Here is a 22,035-nt window from a genome sequence, read left to right as displayed (position 1 = left end):
CTACCACCAATTAATAATTTCAAAACCAGCTTAAAAAAAGAAGGGTGTTCACTTGCACCATAAGTATTATTTTAGTTGTATTAAAATGGAAATTATGTTGACGTATATTAGACACTTTGTAAGAGGAAAGCAGCAATAGATGAAGTGGTTGGCTCTTAAAAGAACCGTTGGTTTGTAGCAGTAGCGGCAGCAGTTTACTTGGAGCTGGTGTACTTGGTCACGGCCTTGGTGCCCTCAGACACGGCGTGTTTAGCCAGCTCTCCGGGCAGCAGCAGGCGCAGGGTCGGCTCTAGAACAAATCGAATGGGGGGGCAATCATTTACCAAGGGGGGGGCACACACTGCCGTCAACAACCAACACACAAACACCAACGCAAATTCAATTTAAAAAAACATGCTGTAAAGTGTATTGTCTTTCACACACATTGCAGGGTGTAGTGCTATGGTATAGTGCACCTATGACTTGTGCATACATGCACGGTCGTGGCACGACCACCAAAACAGAAACATATAAGGACAGAGGGTGTCGTTTTCTCATACTGATATTCTGCACAAACTGTGCTGTTGTATTTGCTGTAAAGTGTCTTTACTCTAGGTTATTTTTTATTATATGTACAGCACTTTGGCTCGACCAAAAATCTTTTAAAAATGTGCTATATAAATAAAACTTGATTCGATTTGATATGGACATAGGCCACCATATAAAAAGTGTTTAAATGTATTTAGTATCCTATCCATGTGAACATGTTTTAGGTGGGGGTGGAACTAACCTCCTCTAGGAGGGTCTAGGCATGCTCACCCGGGAAGATTATTTTTAAAATATTGAAGTTAAATGCATCAATCTGGTGCACTTTGAGAGCAAAATGAAGAGATCTATGGTTAGCCTACATCTCTCAGCATCCATATGAAACAGAACTGTACACAGATTTACTTTTTCTTTATAGATATTTTACTAATCACTCCCCTTTTAAACTGTATTCTTGTGTTACTGTCCTATAGTATTGCATATCCGTTTTTAATTTATTCTCTTATTCTTTAATAACTATAATGATCATATAAAGGTATTCCTCGCAAATACTTGTTTACATAAATGGTGACCAAACCGTTTGAGACCCACTGAGATAACCTACACACTGAGAAAGTCCTTACCTCACTGAGCTGAGGTTATACGATCCTCTCAGTCTGACAGGAGAGGACTCTCCTCCACCTTGGTGTAGAAACAGCTCTTTATAACCGTTAGCATAGCTAGCTAACCAGATGCTAACAACAACATTCCACGTTACCGCTCGCGCGCTCACAAAATGCGCTCGTGCCACACACACAGAGCCGAGCTTGAATGAAACACAGAGACCCAGAAGTAGGCTACTTGTACTGTACTATATATCATATTATTTTCGATGGCTTTACTGTATAATCAGTGTAACAGATGAACAGATCGCCACTGGGCTTTCATCTAAACACACAGCCACGTAATGATTACAAAACAAAGGTCGGGGGTCATTGGTCAAGCAACACACCAATCAGAGAGCAGCAGTGAGCACAGCTCAGGCTGTGTTTTATATTTGTATTCTTTATTTCTGATGTATTTCACACAAAAAACCTTTAGTGGAAACGTTTTCACTCATATGATTAAAAAAAAAAAACGGCAAAGTGGCAAGGCTTGCCCACCCTGCGTTGGGGGCATACTTGCCAACTCTCCCGATTTTCGCGGGAGACTCCCGATTTCATAGCCCTCTCCCGGTTTCCTCCCGGGGTCATATTTCTCCCGCATTACTCCCGATTTCTGACAAAATCAGATTTACTCAGGACTGTTTCCACTCGGACTTTAATACAGCTACACCATTGTTCGGTTTCCATGGTTGCGCGTCTCTTTAGCAGTGCGCGCAACTCAAAGTCTGAGAGGGTGAGGCAGATAGTCACAGAAAACTGAACAAGAATCGACAACACGACCCGCTGCTCACTCCTGTTCTGTAAAATACAGGTCCAGCCCACACGTATGCTCCATCAAGGATGGTGCTACAGGCCGCAAGGCAGTGCACTTACCACTACAATAAGCATGTTAACGTTAATCTAATACAGCTCCGGCGATGATCCGCCGCCCCCCCCCCCCGCGGTTTTGAAATGCTCCCGATTTCTGAGGTCTCAAGGTTGGCAAGTATGGTCGGGGGGGGCACAGTGACTCATTTGGGGGGGCATGGCCCACGAATGACCCCCCATGACGCCGACCCTGAGCAGGCGGACAGCGGTCTGGATCTCCCTGGAGGTGATGGTGGAGCGCTTGTTGTAGTGAGCCAGACGAGAGGCCTCACCGGCGATGCGCTCAAAGATGTCGCTCACGAAGCAGTTCATGATGCCCATGGCCTTGGAGGAGATGCCGGTGTCGGGGTGGACCTGCTTCATCACCTTGTAGACGTAGATGGCGTAGCTCTCCTTCCTGGACTTTCTCCTCTTCTTTCCAGTCTTAGTGGCGGTCTTCAGGAAAGGAAGGTTGACTGCCAGCAACTTTGGAGCTGTCCTGAGGTCACAGCGTGTGACTGCTTCCCTTAGTGCCAGGGTGCTAGGGCAACAACAGGCCCTTGATGGTGTTGTGTCTGTACAGTGGGGGACTATGAATGAATGTGAGGGCGTCAGGGCATTCACCACTGCAACCCAGATGCAGGTCCATGAGTCAGGTTTGTGGCTCTCCCAATCAGGATTGTTGGGGGCATCTCCAGATGGTCTGGAGGTAAAGTGTCCCTACTGAGCCAGGGAAATGACAATTAGTGAAGCATTGCAAATCAAGGGCTTCTGTGTCAGTAAGGAAGAGAAACATTCAGCCTGCGTGAGGAGCATCCTTACTGGCACCAAGTGCAAGGTCAGCTTCACCTCACTGCAAGAAAGAAGAAGACATTAAGAAATTGTGAATCGTTTTTAATTTACATTTACTCGCCTTTGCAATGTTGTGGTTGTTAGAGTGTTAGGCTTCCTGTCAGCTCGTCTGTTGGGAAGATATAAAATATTAGTTTCATGGAAGTCACACCGTCACATATAAGAGCATTAACACATACAGTACATAGGCTAAAACAAAAACATCTAAAGATATAACCTTGCACTTTGATAAGTCTCGTGAACATTTTCACTATTTTGACTTTTTTATAGATCAAAATTGAATTACAAGAATATATGGTAGATTAATCCATATTGAAAATAGGTGTCAGCTGCTACACTAATTATAATAGTTATATTTCTTAATTAAGATATTACTGTATTGATCCCAATTTGGGAAATGTTTGTGTTGCAGCAGCATAACAAGAAAAACAAAATATAAGTTATTATATATACAAAAGTATGTGAGGGATGGAATATTAAATTGAATATATGTAAAATATACACGTGATTTTACGTCCAAGAGCATCAGCAGCGCCATCTCTAAAACGGCGATACAGTCACTACCCATCATTTACATTTCACCGTGACATGGACAAAAATGTAACGTCAGCTTACCTCATGGTACGAATCCAGACTCTCCTTTGGAAAACATTGGCCGGGAAACGCTAGAACGAGCACGTTTCATGCAAAGACCTGTGGCTGCAACCCGGAGCAAAGCAACAAACCATTGCGTAGCTAACTAGTAGCGCTAGCTTTAGCTAGCGTTAGCCAACGAAATGAACTGCCGAGTAAAATTGGAAAACACCAGCAATTAATGATTCTATCATTTGTAAAACTACGGTGTTAAAAACGACAATTTCAAAAATACAGATTCTAATGGTCAGATATAGATATACAGATACTAAAGATACTACAGATACTAAAGATAGGCAGGTACTTGCTTTCAAGCAGAACACGGGGGAAAACAAACTTAGCGGGAGTGTTTACATGTTTGCCGTAATGACGTACAGCGGCCTCGACAATTTCTCTAGTCCTATTCAGCCACTCGGTAACAACCATCGTTTTTCAGACACTTAAACTCTTCAAAAATCACCAGTGGAGTCACTGCTGATGGATTTAATGTCGTAGAACAAAACGTGATTGATCTCTTAAATTTGTGTCAACCACAGACCTTATTTCGAGCTATTTTCCAAAACCCTATGGAGAAAATGCATTGCTTTTTGACGAAGGAACCGGAAGTGCTACAAATGCTAACTTACTTCCGGGTTTTTATGTTTTATGTCAATGCGGTTCTCTATGGGGAGACAATTCAATGAGTTTTATCTAACTGTTAGGCTAAGTTACAATGCAAAGGTAGGCAATGCATTCCTTGAAGAGGCTCTGAAGCATTTTCTCTGGAAGTGCAACTCTCCTTAGCATTAATACCAACACGGTTTCTATTTAAAAAAGGGATTAAATATAAATATAACTTTGTTGCTTTTTACCAACAATATCTTTATAGTTGTATAGTATGAGGAAGACTAAGAAATGGAAGAAGGGAATTTGGCCAAGCCATTTCCATTATCCAATATTATGCCAAACAGTCATGATGTGCAATCCATAATGCATAGCACAGATAGTCATTCTCAGCCTAGGTACGTATACAAATATATTACCAATTGTACATAATAACAATGTAGCTTCATCAGAAATAACAAGAAAAAGGGACAAAGATCAAACATTTAAACAAAAATGCCAATATTAATAAATTCAAAATACTGCTGCTGGTTTATAAAGCATTGAATGGTTTATCCCCAAAATAAATGTCTGACCTCCTGCTAAATAATGAACCATCCAGATCTCTCAGGTCTTCAGGGACTGGTCAGCTTTCTGTCCCCAGAGTCAAAACTATACATGGAGAAGCAGCGTTCAGTTATTAAGCTCTCCACTAACGACGTGCACCAGGCCAACGACCTGTATTATTTTAATGTGGGTTTGAAAGACAATGGGACACAGAGGGACGTTAGCAGGCTGTTCTAGAGACGCTAGTGTACACCACATGCTCAAACAAAAGACTCAAATCATGTCTTATGGTAATACTTTGTCTTCTCCTTAGTTGTCCTATAACGCTGTGAAGTTGAAGATTTGTCCACATTGAAGACAGAATGAGACAACTGGAGGATTGTTGACATCCACCTGGATCACTCATCTTCTTCTTCTTATAGACGCATGATCTTTGTATCTTTCTGATCTAGGACTACCTATGTTGTAAATGTATTATCTTTTTAATTTACACACAACATGTATTGCTCGTCTGTCCGTCCTCTGTTGCTCTCCTTGATGTTAATACCCCATTAACTGTGCGCTTTCTTTGGGAGTTCTTCTCTCTAAAGTCCTTTAATAATTTACTGCAGGCATTTCCGCTGGGCACACTTTTTAAATGTATAATTGAAAAGTTCTGAAAAATAGCGTCCACAAATAAATTCAATAAACAAGAACATTGATTTAGTGTTGAGATGGCGGTTTGGTCATTTTAATAAACTTTTAATAGAAATTTTAAAAAAAACATTGATAAATAAATAAATAACAAAATACATTAAAGATTTATGATGTGTTCTGTTTTATTCTTATTCTTATAATTTTGTTTTTATACATTTATTTATTTTTGTGTTTATTTATTAATGTATTTTATTCTCCACATTTATGTATTCCTGTGGTCATGTTCTGTCCTCCATACCTGTGTGTTCTCTGCAGATTGATCAGGGATTCTTTCCACAGAAAGGCCTCACACTCCTCACTCCAAGTTCCCATGAATATATCTGTACCAGTCGAACATCATTGAGCTTTAAGTGATGACCTGATGCTCTTTGACTCCACAGGTTTGATCACTCTGTGAACATGTCCCAGTGATCTGAGGTGTTTCAAGGCGCCCTCTTGGGTTCGCATCAGTTTTCACATTTCACTCAACAAGCTGCAGGAAGACAGGTCAACACCAGATGGAGCAGCTTCACATAATAGTAATGACAGATTGAAATATATTTAAAAATCCCCCAAGGAGTCTCACTGTTGGAAAGATGTTATTTGGGAATGGGATTATTGAGGATATCGATAACAATTCCTCTAAGTCCGATTAAAACAATATTGAAACTGAAATTAACCAAATGTAAAGAAACATACAGTACATTCATTTAGTGATTTAATTGTCATTCATTGATCTTGTTGTTATTGTCTTAATGACTCAGAATGAGACTGCTCATGTTGTTATGTTATAGAATAAGCAGATGAATGAACCTGTGAGGATAACAAAGGAAGTCCTTCACAGTTTTAGGAAGCTTTGTGTTTTTTAATGATTCTCTCTGTTAATAAATAACAATAAATTGGGAAAAACTCATTTTCTGATGCGTCCTGTGTCAGAACTAATCTCTACTCTAAACGCTGCAGCAACATGACATTTGGACATGTAAGCTGCATGGAAAGCCTCTATTTTACAACTACAAATATAAATGTTGTCTTATGTTCAGACTCTGTAACTCCTATTGAAAAAGATGCGGGTTGTAAAAATCATCACACTTTGAAAAAGCTGCTTATATCTCTGTGTTGCAAAGCCGTTGTTTTAAGAGTAAAAGTCTTACGGTCATATTAGTTTCACATTCTGACTGCAGTTTTGTGAAATGAAGACATGAAGAAAATACTTTCTGTTTTTGTATTCATCATGTAAACCACTTCAGTCTGAAAGGGTCTCGGATTGATCACCAATAGCAAACCTAAAGCACTCCGGTCCACTAACGACTTGAGCTGGTCCAACGACCTGAAAGATCGTACCATTAAGACTTTTCTTTATTATGGAGAGAGTCGTTAACAGGATGTTCAAAAGAAGCCACTGAACAAAAGCTGCCCAGCAACAAGCAGAAGACCCTCATCAGAAAGACGTTTCATTGGCTGATTGATACGAACTGATGACTCGGTGGCATTTGTAAAGTTATTTGTATTTAAGTTTCACTGATGTTTGTAAGGAAGTTGTTTTAAAGTATCCGTATTCTTTAAGAACACCTTAGGAATCTCAATCATTGCAAACTTTGTTAACACACTGAAAAATGATGTATAAGAATCAGGCGGAAAGTATTTAACTGTTCGACTTGAATATCACATTTAGGAATAAATACAATTACAGAAAATGGTAAATGTAGCTAGGGAAACCAACCAAGACCAACCAGTGATAAATAATTAGATAAGACATTAGATATCACTCCTACCTTAGGAAGCACAGCTTTTACCCGTAAGAAAGACACCGTTTACGAGGAAGAGCTGTACAGCAAATACTTTCTGACAAATATAATTATACATCTGTTTGTAAAACTGTCTCGATTCTCCCGTGTTAATTCATTTTTCAGTTTCACTTTGTCCCTGCTGTTTTCCACCATAGACTGCCCTATACCACTGTGTGTAGAAGATGAAGTGTACTACATGGAAATAAACACAAAAATAAATAAATGTATAAAAACAAAATTATAAGAATAAGAATAAAACAGAACACATCATAAATCTTTAATGTATTTTGTTATTTATTTATTTATCAATGTTTTTTTTACAATTTCTATTAAAAGTTTATTAAAATGACCAAACCGCACATCTCAACACTAAATCAATGTTCTTGTTTATTGAATTTCTTTGTGGACGCTATTTTTCAGAACTTTTCAATTATACATTTAAAAAGTGTGCCCAGCAGAAATACCTGCAGTAAATTATGAAAAGGACTTTAGAGAGAAGGACTCCCAAAGAAAGCGCACAGTTAATGGGGTATTAACATCACGGAGAGCAACAGAGGACGGACAGACGAGCAATTCATGTTGTGTGTAAATTAAAAAGATAATACATTTACAACATAGGTAGTCCTAGATCAGAAAGATAAAAAGATCATGCGTCTATATATAAGAAGAAGAAGATGAGTGATCCAGGTGGATGTCAACAATCCTCCAGTTGTCTCATTCTGTCTTCAATGTGGACAAATCTTCAACTTCACAGCGTTATAGGACAACTAAGGAGAAGACAAAGTATTACCATAAGACATGATTTGAGTCTTTTGTTTGAGCATGTGGTGTACACTAGCGTCTCTAGAACAGCCTGCTAACGTCCCTCTGTGTCCCATTGTCTTTCAAACCCACATTAAAATAATACAGGTCGTTGGCCAGCTGCACGTCGTTAGTGGGGAGTTTGAGACGCTTTCAGAGTCGTTCACTTACTGGAGTTTCTTAAGGTGCAGTCGTTCAGCGTCTCACACTGCCTGGCAAAACCTGTTCTTTGACTCTTTGAACCTGTTCCCAAACTCTGACACATTTTCCAACATAATTCAGCTATGAACCAAGTTTGATGTGTACATGTATTTCATCCATCTGTTGGTGCACATGTATCATGCTATATGGATATTGGTGCACTCTGCTTGTGTTTTCAACTAAAGAGAGCTCTGCAGCTGATCAACTGTAAGGTGACTTTAACTTTTTGAATCCCTACTGTATCTCCTTCAGACATTTTGTCCTTATAACTTATAATAACTACCAAAAAAACATGTATGGTATAGGGCAGGGGTTCCCAAACGTTGCCATCCCAAGGACCCCCATATAGCATTATCCTCTGGCGGGGACCCCCCTGTAGCATTTTTTAGTCTAACCCTTTTTAAATGATGTGTCCAAGTGCCTCACGATTGAGCGTGCGTTGCCACTACATTTGGGGCCTTCTGCCTGATCAAAGCTGTCACTCCGCTTGTGTTGCCGGTCACAGCCCCCCTGCCCCCATCTGAACACCCACACAACGAGACCAGTCAAGTCCATTTGAGATGATGTACTCATCTAAAGCTTGGAAAATGTCTCTTCATGTGGTCCTACCTTCCAGAGCTTTGCAAAATAATATTTCCTCAACAAAGTTGTCTTCTGAAATAAATCTGATGTATGCAAACAATTCTGCGACATTTGCTACATCTCATCCAGCTGCAGAGCGAAACATTCACTCGCTCTCACTTGCTCCAAAAGCTGAGCAGATACTCAGTTTCACTCTCAGCTAGATTCTGATTGGCTTGAAGGGCGGTCGTGTGATTCAAAAACAAAAAATATTAAAAGATTGGCATCAAAGGACACATAGATAGATATACAGTTACTAATAACATCTAAAAAAAAATAATATTAAACTTTTAAAAAATAAATAAATCCTGTTTCACTCAAACTTTGCGTGACCCCCCTGGCGGCCCCCCGGGGGGTCGGGGGCCCCACTTTGAAAAACACTGGTATAGGGCACAAATAATGGGTTGTGAGCTCAAAATAGACCATCCATTTTTCACAATTCTGCACATCTCTGGAGTATTGATGTTTGCAATTTTTATAATTTGAATAGCCCTATTGAAACATACACAATGTGGCATACAGATAACATATTTACAATTTATATCTAGATAGATATAGAAATCTGTCGGCCTTAATGCCATTCATTCAGAAAAGTTCAAAACTCAGCTGATATGTTTTTAATAAAGTAGAAACCCAGCTGATTTATAATACCAGTTTCTCATCTCCTTATTGCAACCAAGAAACAAGTAACTACTAGTATTTCAAACTTGAGATTAAACATGATTACACAAAGACATATAGTAAATGTTTTGTTAAGCATGATGTAAAAGATAAGATGTACTGCCCCTGTAAGAGACACTGTTCTAAAATGGACGAAGGCTTGATGACTCCTCCCCCTTCTTCCTCACTGATATGCAGGTGTGAAGATAGGTGTGACCAACGGGTGATAGGGCTGGAGATTGGTAGAACATCAGCCAATGAAAAGGGACAAGAGCATCAGAGTTTGTATTTAAACCAGAGCAAGGACTCATCTGATCTCATAAACTCTCTCTCAGTTACTGCTACGAGGTGAAATGGCAAAGAGAAAAGCTCAGCTGGACCTGGACTCCGTTTCCTGTTGGATATGTCTGGATGTGATGAAGGGTCCGGTCACTATTCCCTGTGGACACAGCTACTGCATGGGCTGTATTAAACACTACTGGGATGGAGAGGAACAGGAGAAAAAGGAGAGCTGTCCTCAGTGTAGGAAGGCCTTCACACTCAGACCTGCTCTGGTGAAAGACACCATGTTAGCATTCCTGGTGGAGCGGCCGAACAGGACTGAACTCCTTACTTTCAAAAGTTCTCGGGCGCAGAAAGAGATCAATGTGAGTCTACAGAAAACCCAGCAGAGGATCCAGGACAGAAAGGAAGAGGTGAAGCCGCTTCAAGAGGAAGAGGATGCTATCGACTGCTCTGCTGATAAAGCACTGGAGGAAAGTGAGAAGATCTTCACTGAGCTGATCCGTCTCCTGGAGAAAAGGAGATCAGAAGTGAAGCAGCAGATCAAAACTGAGCACGAAACTGAAGTAAGTCGAGTCAGAGATCTTCGGAGGAATCTGGAGAAGGAGATCGCTGAGCTGAAGGACACAGAAACTGAGCTGAAGGAGATCTCAAGCAGTATCTTTCACTGTGGGTTTTTTTAAGTCTTCAACTCACTGACACCTCTCAGTGAATCTACTGACAGAAGTGAGAGAGAAACTACAGGGCGCTCTGAGGTCAGACATCTCTCTGACTTTGAGTAAAGTGGACGTGAAACCAGAGCTGAAGTCTCAGGATATTCAGATGTAATCACACTTAAAGCAAACACAACCAACCGTCTGTTCTCAGAGGGGTACGGAGAAGAAATGCATATATATGCAGATTTATATTCGTCCCCCTGACAGATTGATTGGATGTTCAGACTCTGTAGAAGTTGTAGGTTTCCTTAGAATCCTGCAGATTAAATCGACTGAAGTCATTTAAAAGGACTTGCAGTGGGCTAAACAGTGTTTTCAATACTGCTAGATGTGTCAGTGGTTCGTTGACATCTTTTTATCTGCTTGGTAATTGTTGTAATTGTTGAAAAATAGCCTACAGTAGAGACACTTTACAGCAAATACAACAGCACAGATTGTTCAGAATATCAGCATGAGAAAAACGACACCCTCTGTCCTTAGATGCTTCTTCCTCATTGTGTGTATAGCTTTGGAGACTATCATGATGACTGTTACCTCAAAGGACCTTCCTCTGCATCAAAATGTGAACAATTTGTGCTTTTAAAATGTCTAGAATTGTGTTTTAAAGCATATCTGTAGTCTGTGACCGCATGGGACGAATATCTGTACCAGAAAACCTGGTTGGTTTTCCAGTCATTTAACAGACTTTACTGATGTGTGTGTGTATGTGAACAAACTGGAGCTTTACATGACAAATAAACATTACAAAATATCACCTTTCTGTCTTTATTTTCTCACGGTGTTATTTGTTTGCAACACAAGCTTTGTACCCTTAGTGGATAAAGAACATGTATGACCAAGACTTAAAGAGCCTGTGACACCATCCCAACAACTGTTGTGCAATGAAATATTGGGCTACTAGTAATCTCGAACCGTCAGTTTAAAAAAGAAAAAGCGATACCGTTTCGTTAAATATCAATAATTTCGAACATCGCGGGGAAATTCCTTCGACTCATTTTGAAGTTTTGGGGGAAGCCGGAAGTGACGTCAATGCGGGAACGCTTCGAGAGCCAAACACGGACAAAGTGTGTTGTCATGCGTAGAAATGGTGAATTACTGAGTTTAGGCACGTTAATAACGTTTTAATGAAGTTGACTACAGTATATTCATATTTGTCAGTGCTTTCATGTCAATTCGGCGACATAAACATAAATGATCGTGGTGAAGATGATGATTACATTAGGATTAAAAATCGGGAGTGAGAGCTGCTGAATTTCCTCCCGTCGGATGTGATATAAAAACAAATCGATTATTTTTGTGGTTGTAAACTCAAGTGGATGAAACTACATTTATTAGTGCTTTCATGTCAATTCGGCGAACATATGATACATTAAATGATGAGTGAGGATGATGATTAAAAATCGTTTGTTTGAGCCGGTCTACATTTCCTGATGAGAAAACAAACCGATGCTTTTTGTAGTTGTAGTACACCAACAACGTGGATTAAACGTGTGTTTTTTTTACCACAATGTTGGGGAGATTAATGGATAAAATGCACGGATTATTATTATTATTCCCACTCCGATCGGGACACTAGGTCCACCGTTTCCCCGCAGCGAGGCTCCCCCCGTTGACAGTTTACGTGGGCTGGGTGCAGTGGCGGACTGGCCATCGGGACGAATCCCGATGGGCCGGTACCGAAGTGGGCCGGTCGGATAAGTAACTAGCACATCCCCCATAGGCGGCGCGTGAGGCTCAGGTATGGGAAGGCTAAATAACTTCTTTTACCTGACGCTGCCCGCCTCCGGCGTCTATAGAAAAGAGATCCACTCAGTGTGCGGAGTTTAAATCTCTCAAGTCATATTACAGGATAAAGGAAATACAGTTTAAACTGCCGTATGCAGAGAAGACGCCGACGTGTCGCACTTATCATTCATATTACATCATCAATCAGATCATCGATCATATAATATCATAATATATCATATATTTCCTTATCTGAGTCAGCTTCTCCAGCCTCATCTGGCCGTGCAACACTCACAGTGTCACAGACTGGATGCAGAAGTATTATTTAACACATTATGTTGACGAAACACTCGAGTCAAATGTAATTAAAGTCAGATCCACTCGTGTCTTAGACGTGAACGCGCTCTCAGCTGGAGAGAGAAACCCTGGCTTGATTTACCGAGTTGATAACCAGCGTCGTAGGACCGCTTAGCGAGATCTCGTTTGTTAGTTTGTTGTTGTTAGTTTGTTTGTTACTCAAACATATCCAAGGTCTGTTGAACTGGCTTCGTAGTACAGGGCACAGGTGGCGAGCAGCGCTAATGTCAAAGACACAGACATTATACATTATATTTGTATTTTACATCCCCGCTCCCCCCGTTGACAATTTACTAGCGGTACCGAAGTGGGCCGGTCGAGAGTCCCGGGATGATTTGTAGTCCCATTCCACCACTGGCTACATGACCATATGATCGCCCATATTGACGCACCTCATTCCTAAACTTAGAAGATACAACATAAACCGATCCTTCAGCCTCATATGAGCTCTCAGACACGTTCAACATTAACCTGTCATCGCTGTCTGAGCTTGCTGCTGTGTGCGCCGTCGTGCGTTTACATCTGACTGTATATATATAAAGGTTTACATGCAGAAGCTGGGATCCTGGACGGTGCAGCTGGAGCGCTGTGCCCGCAATGACGTCACCCATCATTTGGCGGGACTTGAAGAATCCGCGAGAAGATCCAGAAAATGGTCAACATTGAAGGCAGATTAATGGTTATCAAAGTACAAATATCCAAAATCAGTTCAGTAACGGTTTTCAAGGGGACAATATGTACTCAAATTGATGGGTTTGGATGATGGGGGAAAACCGTGTCACAGGCTCTTTAAAGAAACTGGGGAAAGCTGATCATTAATAAGGGAAGGTGTAGAGAAGTTGAGTCGTGACAGAAAGCTGTCAATATAAAGTGTATCATTTCCAGTTAAAATGTATTTCCATGTTGTCAGATCAGATCAGAAGTCTTGTAAAGACCTGAATACAGAAATAAGTGAGACTCCAGTGAAAAAACTGCCATAAAGGTATATTATATATAAACAGATATACTAAATCTACTTACACCCAATAAAATCAATACATTTACATATGATCCTCTGGACCCTATCCCTTCAAACCTCCTTCAGACTATCGCTCCTGATATTCTACCGTTTCTCACCCAGTTCATCAACACTTCTCTAACTTCTGGTCACTTTCCACACACTCTCAAGGAGGCGAGAGTAAACCCTCTCCTGAAGAAACCCACTCTCAACCCGTCTGATGTTATAAACTACAGGCCTGTCTCTCTCCTCCCGTTCCTGTCTAAAACACTTGAACGCGCTGTCTTTACACAACTCTTCTGTTATCTCCATCAGAACAACCTTCTGGATCGGCACCAGTCTGGTTTCAAGGCAGGTCACTCCACAGAAACTGCCCTCCTTGCTGTCTCTGAGGAACTGCACACGGCTAAAGCAGCCTCCCTCTCCTCTGTCCTCATCCTGTTGGACCTGTCTGCTGCATTCGACACGGTGAACCATCAGATCCTCCTTCGCACTCTCCAAGAACTTGGAGTTTCAGGCTCTGCACTTTCCCTCCTCACCTCATACCTCAAAGACCGCACCTACAGGGTAACTTGGAGAGGGTCCGAGTCCGACCCTTGTCAATTAACTACAGGGGTCCCTCAGGGCTCTGTTCTCGGTCCCCTCCTCTTCTCCTTGTACACAAACTCACTCGGATCTGTCATTAGCCCGCATGGTTTTTCATACCACTGCTACGCTGACGACACCCAATTAATTCTGTCCTTTCCCCGCTCAGAGACCCAGGTCGTCGCACGCATCTCTGCTTGTCTAGCAGACATCTCTCAGTGGATGTCCGCTCACCACCTCAAGCTCAACCTTGACAAAACTGAAGTGCTTTTCCTTCCGGGAAAAGATTGTCCCACTCTTGACCTGACCATCAACATCGGCACCTCTGTTCTTTCCCCGACTCAGACTGCAAGGACTCTGGGTGTGATCCTGGATAACAAACTGTCCTTCACTGCAAACATCGCTGCTACAACCCGCTGCTGCAGATACACGCTTTTCAACATCAGGAAGATGCGTCCCCAGCTGACCCAGAAAGCAACGCAGGTTCTGGTCCAGGCTCTCGTCACCTCACGCCTAGACTACTGCAACTCCCTCCTGGCTGGTCTACCTGCATGTGCCATCCGACCTCTGCAGCTCATCCAGAATGCAGCGGCTCGTCTGGTCTTCAACCTTCCTAAATGTTCCCACACCACGCCGCTCCTCCGCTCCCTCCACTGGCTTCCGGTAACTGCTAGAATCCACTTCAAGACAATGGTGCTTGCGTACTGGATCTGGCCCTTCCTACATCCAGGACATGGTTAAACCGTACACCCCAGCACGTGCACTACGCTCTGCATCAACCAAACGACTCGCTGCACCCTCGCTGCGAGGGGGACCCAAGTTCCCATCAGCAGAAACACGTGGGTTTGCTATCCTGGCTCCAAGATGGTAGAATGAGCTCCCATTGAAATCAAGACAGCAGAAAACTTACACACCTTCCGGCGCAGACTGAAAACTCATCTCTTTCGACTCCACCTCGAGCGATAGAATTAAGGTATTATATACCTTGTTTTCTTCAAGGTTGTATCTTCCTGGTCGAATGTACTTATTGTAAGTCGCTTTTGGATAAAGCGTCAGCTAAATGCAATGTAATGTAATGACCTAAAAATGTTTAAGAAACTGGGAAAAGAGGCTAATTGTGTTTTGTTGTGTCCTGACAGACATATTGTTGCAAATGTATTATCTTTTCAATTTACACACGGCATCTATTGCACGCCTGTCCGTCCTGGGAGAGGGATCCCTCCTCTGCTGCTCTCCCTGAGGTTTCTCCATGTTCCCTTTAAACTGGGTTTTCTTCGGAAGTTTTTCCTTGTACGATGTGAGGGTCTAAGGACAGAGGGTCTGAGGACAGAGGGTCTAAGGACAGAGGGTGTCGTATTGTCATACTGATATTCTGTACACACTGTGAAGACCACTGAGACAAATGTAACATTTGTGATATTGGGCTATATAAATAAACATTGATTGATTGATATAAGAAAGCAACCACAGACAGCCTTAATGACTACCGCCCCATTGCACTCACACCTGTGATCATGAAGTGTTTTGAGAGGCTGGTGTTACATCACATAAAGGTCTGCCTTCCCCCCACCCTGGACCTACACCAGTTTGCCTACAGAGCAAATAGATCCACTGAAGATGCCATAGCCATAGCTCTCCACTCTGCACTGAGCCACCTGGAGCATCGTGGGAGCTATGTCAGATTGCTCTTTATTGATTACAGCTCAGCGTTCAACACAATCATCCCGGACATTCTAGTTTGCAAACTGTCAAACCTAGGCCTTCCCCCACCCACCTGTTCCTAGATCAAATATGTCCTCACTAACCGCCCCCAGCGTGTGAGACTTGGCCCCCATCACTCCTCCTCCTCCCACACTCTCAGCACCGGCTCTCCTCAGGGCTGTGTGCTGGGCCCTCTCCTGTACTCGCTCTACACCCACGACTGCAGTCACACCCCGGCTTTCACCTGTTCAACCTGCTGCCCTCCGGCAGGCGCTACAGGTGTAATATATATCATTACTATTATTATTATTATTATTATTATTATAAATACACACTATTATTATTATTATTATTTATTACATTACAGATTTAATTTTTATACTCCTGGAAATAATTACTGCACTTTACTCTTTATTCCTTTACCCTTATTCCTAAGTATGTATGCTGCGTGTATTTTGTTGTCTTATGTTGTGATGTTTTGTTTTTGTTTTGATGGCATCCTTGAAAGGGAGAAGCATTTATCTCATTGTACATGTATAATGACATTAAACTATTCTATTCTATTAAGCAACAGATATTGTTTAAAACACTTTAGAAAACCAGCATGTATTTCTTTCTAATGTAAAATCCTCATCATGTGAAGTCACATCATGTTGTGACTCTAATGCTTAAACTCTGTATCGCTCATAGATTGACTTTTGACTATAAAGGGACAATATTTCAAAAGAAATATGTAATATAAACCTACACAATCTTTGTACCTTAGTTGATCAAATACATTTATGAGAAAGACAGGATTCATGTGGCATGGTGTACAAATATTTACTGAAGAATTGAGACCATAGGTTCAAATATATTTCCAACGTTGTTCAGAAGTCTTGTAAATGTTCCAATGTGACCTGAATACAGAATGGCTCATGGCAAGATCTGAGTACTTCTACTTTCACCCAAGTACAAGATTTGAGTACTTCTACTTTTACTCAATTACAAGATCTGAGAGTACTTCTACTTTTACTCAAGTACAAGATTTGAGTACTTCTACTTTTACTCAATTACAAGATCTGAGAGTACTTCTACTTTTACTCAAGTACAAGATCTGAGTACTTCTACTTTCACCCAAGTACAAGATTTGAGTACTTCTACTTTTACTCAATTACAAGATCTGAGAGTACTTCTACTTTTACTCAAGTACAAGATCTGAGTACTTCTACTTTTACTCAAGTACAATATCTGAGTACTTCTACTTTTACTCAAGTACAATATCTGAGTACTTCTACTTTAACCCAAGTACAAGATCTGAGAGTACTTCTACTTTTACTCAACTACAAGATCTGAGTACTTCTACTTTTACTCAAGTACAATATCTGAGTACTTCTACTTTAACCCAAGTACAATATCTGAGTACTTCTACTTTAACCCAAGTACAAGATCTGAGAGTACTTCTACTTTTACTCAATTACAAGATCTGAGTACTTCTACTTTTACTCAATTACAAGATCTGAGTACTTCTACTTTTACTCAAGTACAAGATTTGAGTACTTTTACTCAAGTACAAGATCTGAGTACTTCTACTTTTACTCAAGTACAATATCTGAGTACTTCTACTTTAACCCAAGTACAATATCTGAGTACTTCTACTTTAACCCAAGTACAAGATCTGAGAGTACTTCTACTTTTACTCAATTACAAGATCTGAGTACTTCTACTTTTACTCAATTACAAGATCTGAGTACTTCTACTTTTACTCAATTACAAGATCTGAGTACTTCTACTTTTACTCAAGTACAAGATTTGAGTACTTCTACTTTTACTCAAGTACAATATCTGAGTACTTCTACTTTTACTCAAGTACAATATCTGAGTACTTCTACTTTAACCCAAGTACAATATCTGAGTACTTCTACTTTAACCCAAGTACAAGATCTGAGAGTACTTCTACTTTTACTCAATTACAATATCTGAGTACTTCTACTTTTACTCAATTACAAGATCTGAGTACTTCTACTTTTACTCAAGTACAATATCTGAGTACTTCTACTTTTACTCAATTACAAGATCTGAGTACTTCTACTTTTACTCAATTACAAGATCTGAGTACTTCTACTTTTACTCAATTACAAGATTTGAGTACTTCTACTTTTAACCAAGTACAAGATCTGAGTACTTCTTATTTAACCCAAGTACAAGATCTGAGTACTTCTACTTTTACTCAAGTACAAGATCTGAATACTTCTACTTTTACTCAAGTACAATATCTGAGTAATTCTACTTTAACCCAAGTACAAGATCTGAGTACTTCTACTGTTCCAGAGCTCTCTTTACTTGAAGAAAACAAGTGTACTTTAATCCATATAGAATGATAAATCTGCAGCACATAGGACAAAGTCTAAAGGTAGAGAGTTTGGAAAGTGGGGACGAGTTTCAAATATTCAAATAACAGGTTTAGCGAGGCAGCGAGAGACACTGGACGACTCTAAAGAAACTCCAGCACACTTCTCAGTAAACTCTTCTGTCTCAAATGCAAACCTGACGCACCAATAACGATTTAGGAAAGCTGAAAGAAATCTGCAGTTATTCTGAAGACAATGGGACAGTCCTGACTGCAGTCCTGGCTGTCTTTATTGTGGAGAGGGACGTTAACGGGCTGTTGAAGAGAAGCCACTTTACACCGTCTGCGCAAACAGCTGTTATCAAAGGGAGAGGAGTACACCAGGTGCTTCTAGTTAGTGTGCCAAATCTATGGTACCATTATCAGTGCGGTCTGCAGAGGTCCTCGTTTATTTAATGGGATGATAACACGTTGTCTTTTTCTAAAAGGAAACACTGGTTAGGCAAACATATCAGATATTAAATATGCTAAATGGTTGTGGACGTGTCTGTTTTTGCAAAGCGCTTCAAGCAACACTAGTTAAATATGTCAGAGATACGTTACACATTTGTATTAAAACTTGTGAATAAATAAAGGAAATAGCCTAAAGTTAAATGCAAACAAATTAATATAACATTCAACGATAACTTCTCACTTTAAGGACATTTTACTCATTAGTGGTACATTAAAAAAAAATATTAAATGATGATGTACACACAGAGCACAAGAAGATATGTTGCAATGTTGTGTTTATTTATCCACACACACACACACACACACACACACACACAATGCTTAAAACGTACTTCTTGACATTTTGAGGCAGATAAATGTCCGTCTAGGTAAAAGGAGCGGTGGTAAACTCCAGTTAGACACAGACAGCAGGAAGTAGCATCTACTGACCAGAAGGTGGTGCTAGAGAACCGTATAATATTTGCTTTGAGAAGACTCACAAAGGGACCGCAAGTTGACATCTATCTCCACGTTGATGGACACCAATCAGATATGATGCTATGCCGGAGTCCCAGTGGAGCAACGTGTGTGTACTTATTCCTCTGTTACACATTATGGTTTAACCCTGGGTGCGGACAGAACATGATATCTGAGCTTCACTCTTCTTACAACAATCAATCATATATTCTCAGGTAAGAAACACCTACATCAAAACATACTTTGTGACATGTTAAGAGAAGTTTATTTCCACTTTGATGCAGAGAAATGTCGGTTTTAGTAACACCATAACTCAGGAGTTAACAGTAGCATCTTAATACGATTAAACATGTACCAAACTGATGAGAAGAATTCAACGAAAAACCCAACAGAGGTAGTCGGTATTAAAAACAGAGTGTAACCCTTTACAGAACAGTCGGAACACCGACATAAAACGCATCAAAACAAACCCCGCCATGACAGATAGCTAAACACAGACGGGAGGAAGATGAGAAGATTTCAAAGAACCACCGACATAACGAGTCAGTATTAAAACCACACATGGTAGTTTACAGAACTCAATGTATTCTGCAGAACCGTGAGAAACACCTACATAAAATGCATTAAAAACATACTTCTTGAAATGATAAGAGTAGTTTCTTTTCATTTCGATGCACCCCGTAGGTAAAATGACCCCGTGGGTAAACATAGACGGGAGGAAGTAGCAGCTAAAGATCATCAAACATTTACCAACGGCCTTCGTCTAGCTTAATGAACTCTATACATTCTGCTAACGTGTAATGAAGCCCCACGCCGGCGTACAGAGGCTCCGTGAAGGTGGTCTGGACTTTGTGGACCGGGATCATTTGTCCACCGACGATGCTGTAGTAGATCAGAACACCTGCACTGTGATCCAGGTAAACTCCTATCCTGGGGGAGAGAGGACCTGCGACGGCAGTGGATTCTCCTTTGTGCCATAAGGCGAAATAGATAGTGCCGCAATGCAATGACCACGACTTGTCGCTGTGTCCGAACGCAGCCAGGTCCTGGGGCCCTTTCCTCTGGGTGCTCTTGTAAGCGAGGCTGAAGCACACCTGAAAGCCTTTCCACACGATCTCCAGGTAGCAGCGTCCAGTCAGAGCCTCTGCGCTCAGGGCCTGGGTGTGAACATCGAACCTGTCGGGGTGACGGGAGTACATCTGCTGTCGCCTCGTGGCTGTTGCCTTTCTGTTCCCCTCGGATAACAACAGCCGTCTGTTTGCCGTGTTGGGATCCAGAGTGACAACACGGGACAATTGGATGAACTCAGCCCTGGACCTGGGCACTGGTTTGAGCAGTAACATGTCCACTTCACCCAAAGCCAGAGAGACTACATACACTTCCTCCTTCACAAGGTCCAGAAATGTATTCAGGTATTTTGTCACGGATGCTGTCACTCCGTCAAAGTATCCCAGAGCACGCGGTGTGAGGCACGACGTGTCTGTAGATCCACTGAGAGGTGGCAGGGAGTCGTAGGTTTGTTGAAGCTGGTTGAGATCCTCTTCCTGTGAGAGTTGTTTCAGCTCACCGTCTCTGCTCTTCAGCTCAGAGATCTCCGTCTCCAGCTTCTCCTGAAAAGCTCTGACCCGATTTCTTTCGGTTTCCTGCTGGACTCTGATCCGCTGCTTCATAATAGATCTCCTGCTCACCATGGCCGTGAGCAACTCTGAATATTTGTGCTCACTGTGCTCCACTGCTTTATTAGCAGAACAGTTGATAGCCTTCTCTTCCTCTTCAAGCAGCTTCACATATTTCTCTCTGTCCTGGATCCTCTTCTGAATGTTCTGTCGACTCACCGTCAGCTCCTTCTGTGTTTCGGTCCTCTCAACATCCAGCAGTCCAGTCTTCTTCAGCCGCTCCACCAGGAATGCCAACATGGTGTCTTTAACCAGGTCAGGTCTGGGTGTGAAGGCCTTCCTACACTGAGGACAGCTCTCCTTTTTATTCTGTGTCTCTCCATCCCAGTAGTTTGTAATACAGCCCATGCAGTAGCTGTGTCCACAGGGAATAGTGACCGGATCCTTCATCACATCCAGACATATCGAACAGGAAATGGAGTCCAGGTCCAGCTGAGCTCCTTTCTGGGACATTTCTCCTCGTTGTAGTCATAGATTATCTGAGATCAGACAAGTAGTGTGCGCTGACTCAAAAACAAACACGCAGCCTTTGCTTCCCTCTCATTGGCTGATCTGCACCAATGGGTGTTCAGAGCGGGAGGAAGAGGGCGGAGTTATCAAACTTCCACTCGTTTCAGAACAATAGGGTCTGTCTGCAGACCGCAGCAAGGAGGCGTTTCCTATAGGGGCGTTTCCTATAGGGACGTTTCCTATAGTGAACGACGGGAGCCGGCTCGCGAACGAGACGTTTTTTGTTTTGTTTTTGCGGAGGGATCTAGATCGGCATGAAGGCACAGTATGCAATGTGCAATGTGGACATTATCCCGCTTATTACACATGGCCACATTCTCAACAAAGTAACGACATGACTCCCAATAATAATGGAAATGCTTTTATGGATTTAGAAAAAGATTTTATTGATTTAAAAAATAGTTTTTTGTATTGATTTAAATTTACATGCATCCGCTAAGAAAAGTAGTCCGTTGTTACTGTTTGAACTAACGTAACAACGGCAGGAACTGCTTCTATAGTGTTTTTGAGGAGCTTTTTGATTACAGATTTGAAAACATCGTTGCTTGCTTTAAAAGTAGCACAATTCATTATGTCAAACCTTGAAAGATATCCCTGCCCTAATGCCCAAAGTAACTGGCAACTGAATATGTCGCCGTAGCTATGATGTCTATGTCTGGACCGCTGCGTAAAAAGGGGTTTCTGACCCATTACTTCTCTTCCTACTTTTTGTCCCCCTCTTCTCCCCGCTGCAGCCTAGCAGTTGATCTCAAAGCACGCTCCCCTCTCGTGCAGGGAGAAAAACTATATTT

General features: G+C 41.5%; 2 protein-coding genes across 2 annotated transcripts; one reads left to right on the top strand and one right to left on the bottom strand.

Moving 5' to 3' along the window:
- Window positions 1–9,750: 9,750 nt before the first annotated feature.
- On the top strand, window positions 9,751–10,507 carry LOC117462654 (E3 ubiquitin-protein ligase TRIM62-like). Its single transcript, XM_034104919.1, has 2 exons — window positions 9,751–10,336; window positions 10,389–10,507. Exons 1-2 carry the CDS (start codon window positions 9,751–9,753, stop codon window positions 10,505–10,507), a joined length of 705 nt encoding a protein of 234 aa, XP_033960810.1.
- An 8,376-nt stretch (window positions 10,508–18,883) lies between these two features.
- On the bottom strand, window positions 18,884–21,256 carry LOC117462708 (tripartite motif-containing protein 16-like protein). The gene has a single exon (XM_034104989.2). It carries the CDS (start codon window positions 21,185–21,187, stop codon window positions 19,805–19,807), a length of 1,383 nt encoding a protein of 460 aa, XP_033960880.1. The 5' UTR covers window positions 21,188–21,256; the 3' UTR covers window positions 18,884–19,804.
- Between the last annotated feature and the right edge of the window lie 779 nt (window positions 21,257–22,035).

The sequence above is a fragment of the Pseudochaenichthys georgianus genome, chromosome 17 (assembly GCF_902827115.2).
Source record: "Pseudochaenichthys georgianus chromosome 17, fPseGeo1.2, whole genome shotgun sequence".
Lineage (NCBI taxonomy): Eukaryota > Metazoa > Chordata > Actinopteri > Perciformes > Channichthyidae > Pseudochaenichthys > Pseudochaenichthys georgianus.
This window is presented reverse-complemented; position numbering and strand designations above follow the sequence as displayed.

What these genes read in the sequence shown, in the direction of transcription:
- LOC117462654 (XM_034104919.1), top strand. Translation starts at nt 9,751, where the DNA reads ATGGCAAAGAGAAAAGCTCAGCTGGACCTGGACTCCGTTTCCTGTTGG. An exon ending in GCTGAAGGAGATCTCAAGCA is followed by an intron (nt 10,337 to 10,388) that starts GTATCTTTCACT and finishes GACACCTCTCAG; the next exon opens with TGAATCTACTGACAGAAGTG.
- LOC117462708 (XM_034104989.2), bottom strand. Translation starts at nt 21,187, where the DNA reads ATGTCCCAGAAAGGAGCTCAGCTGGACCTGGACTCCATTTCCTGTTCG.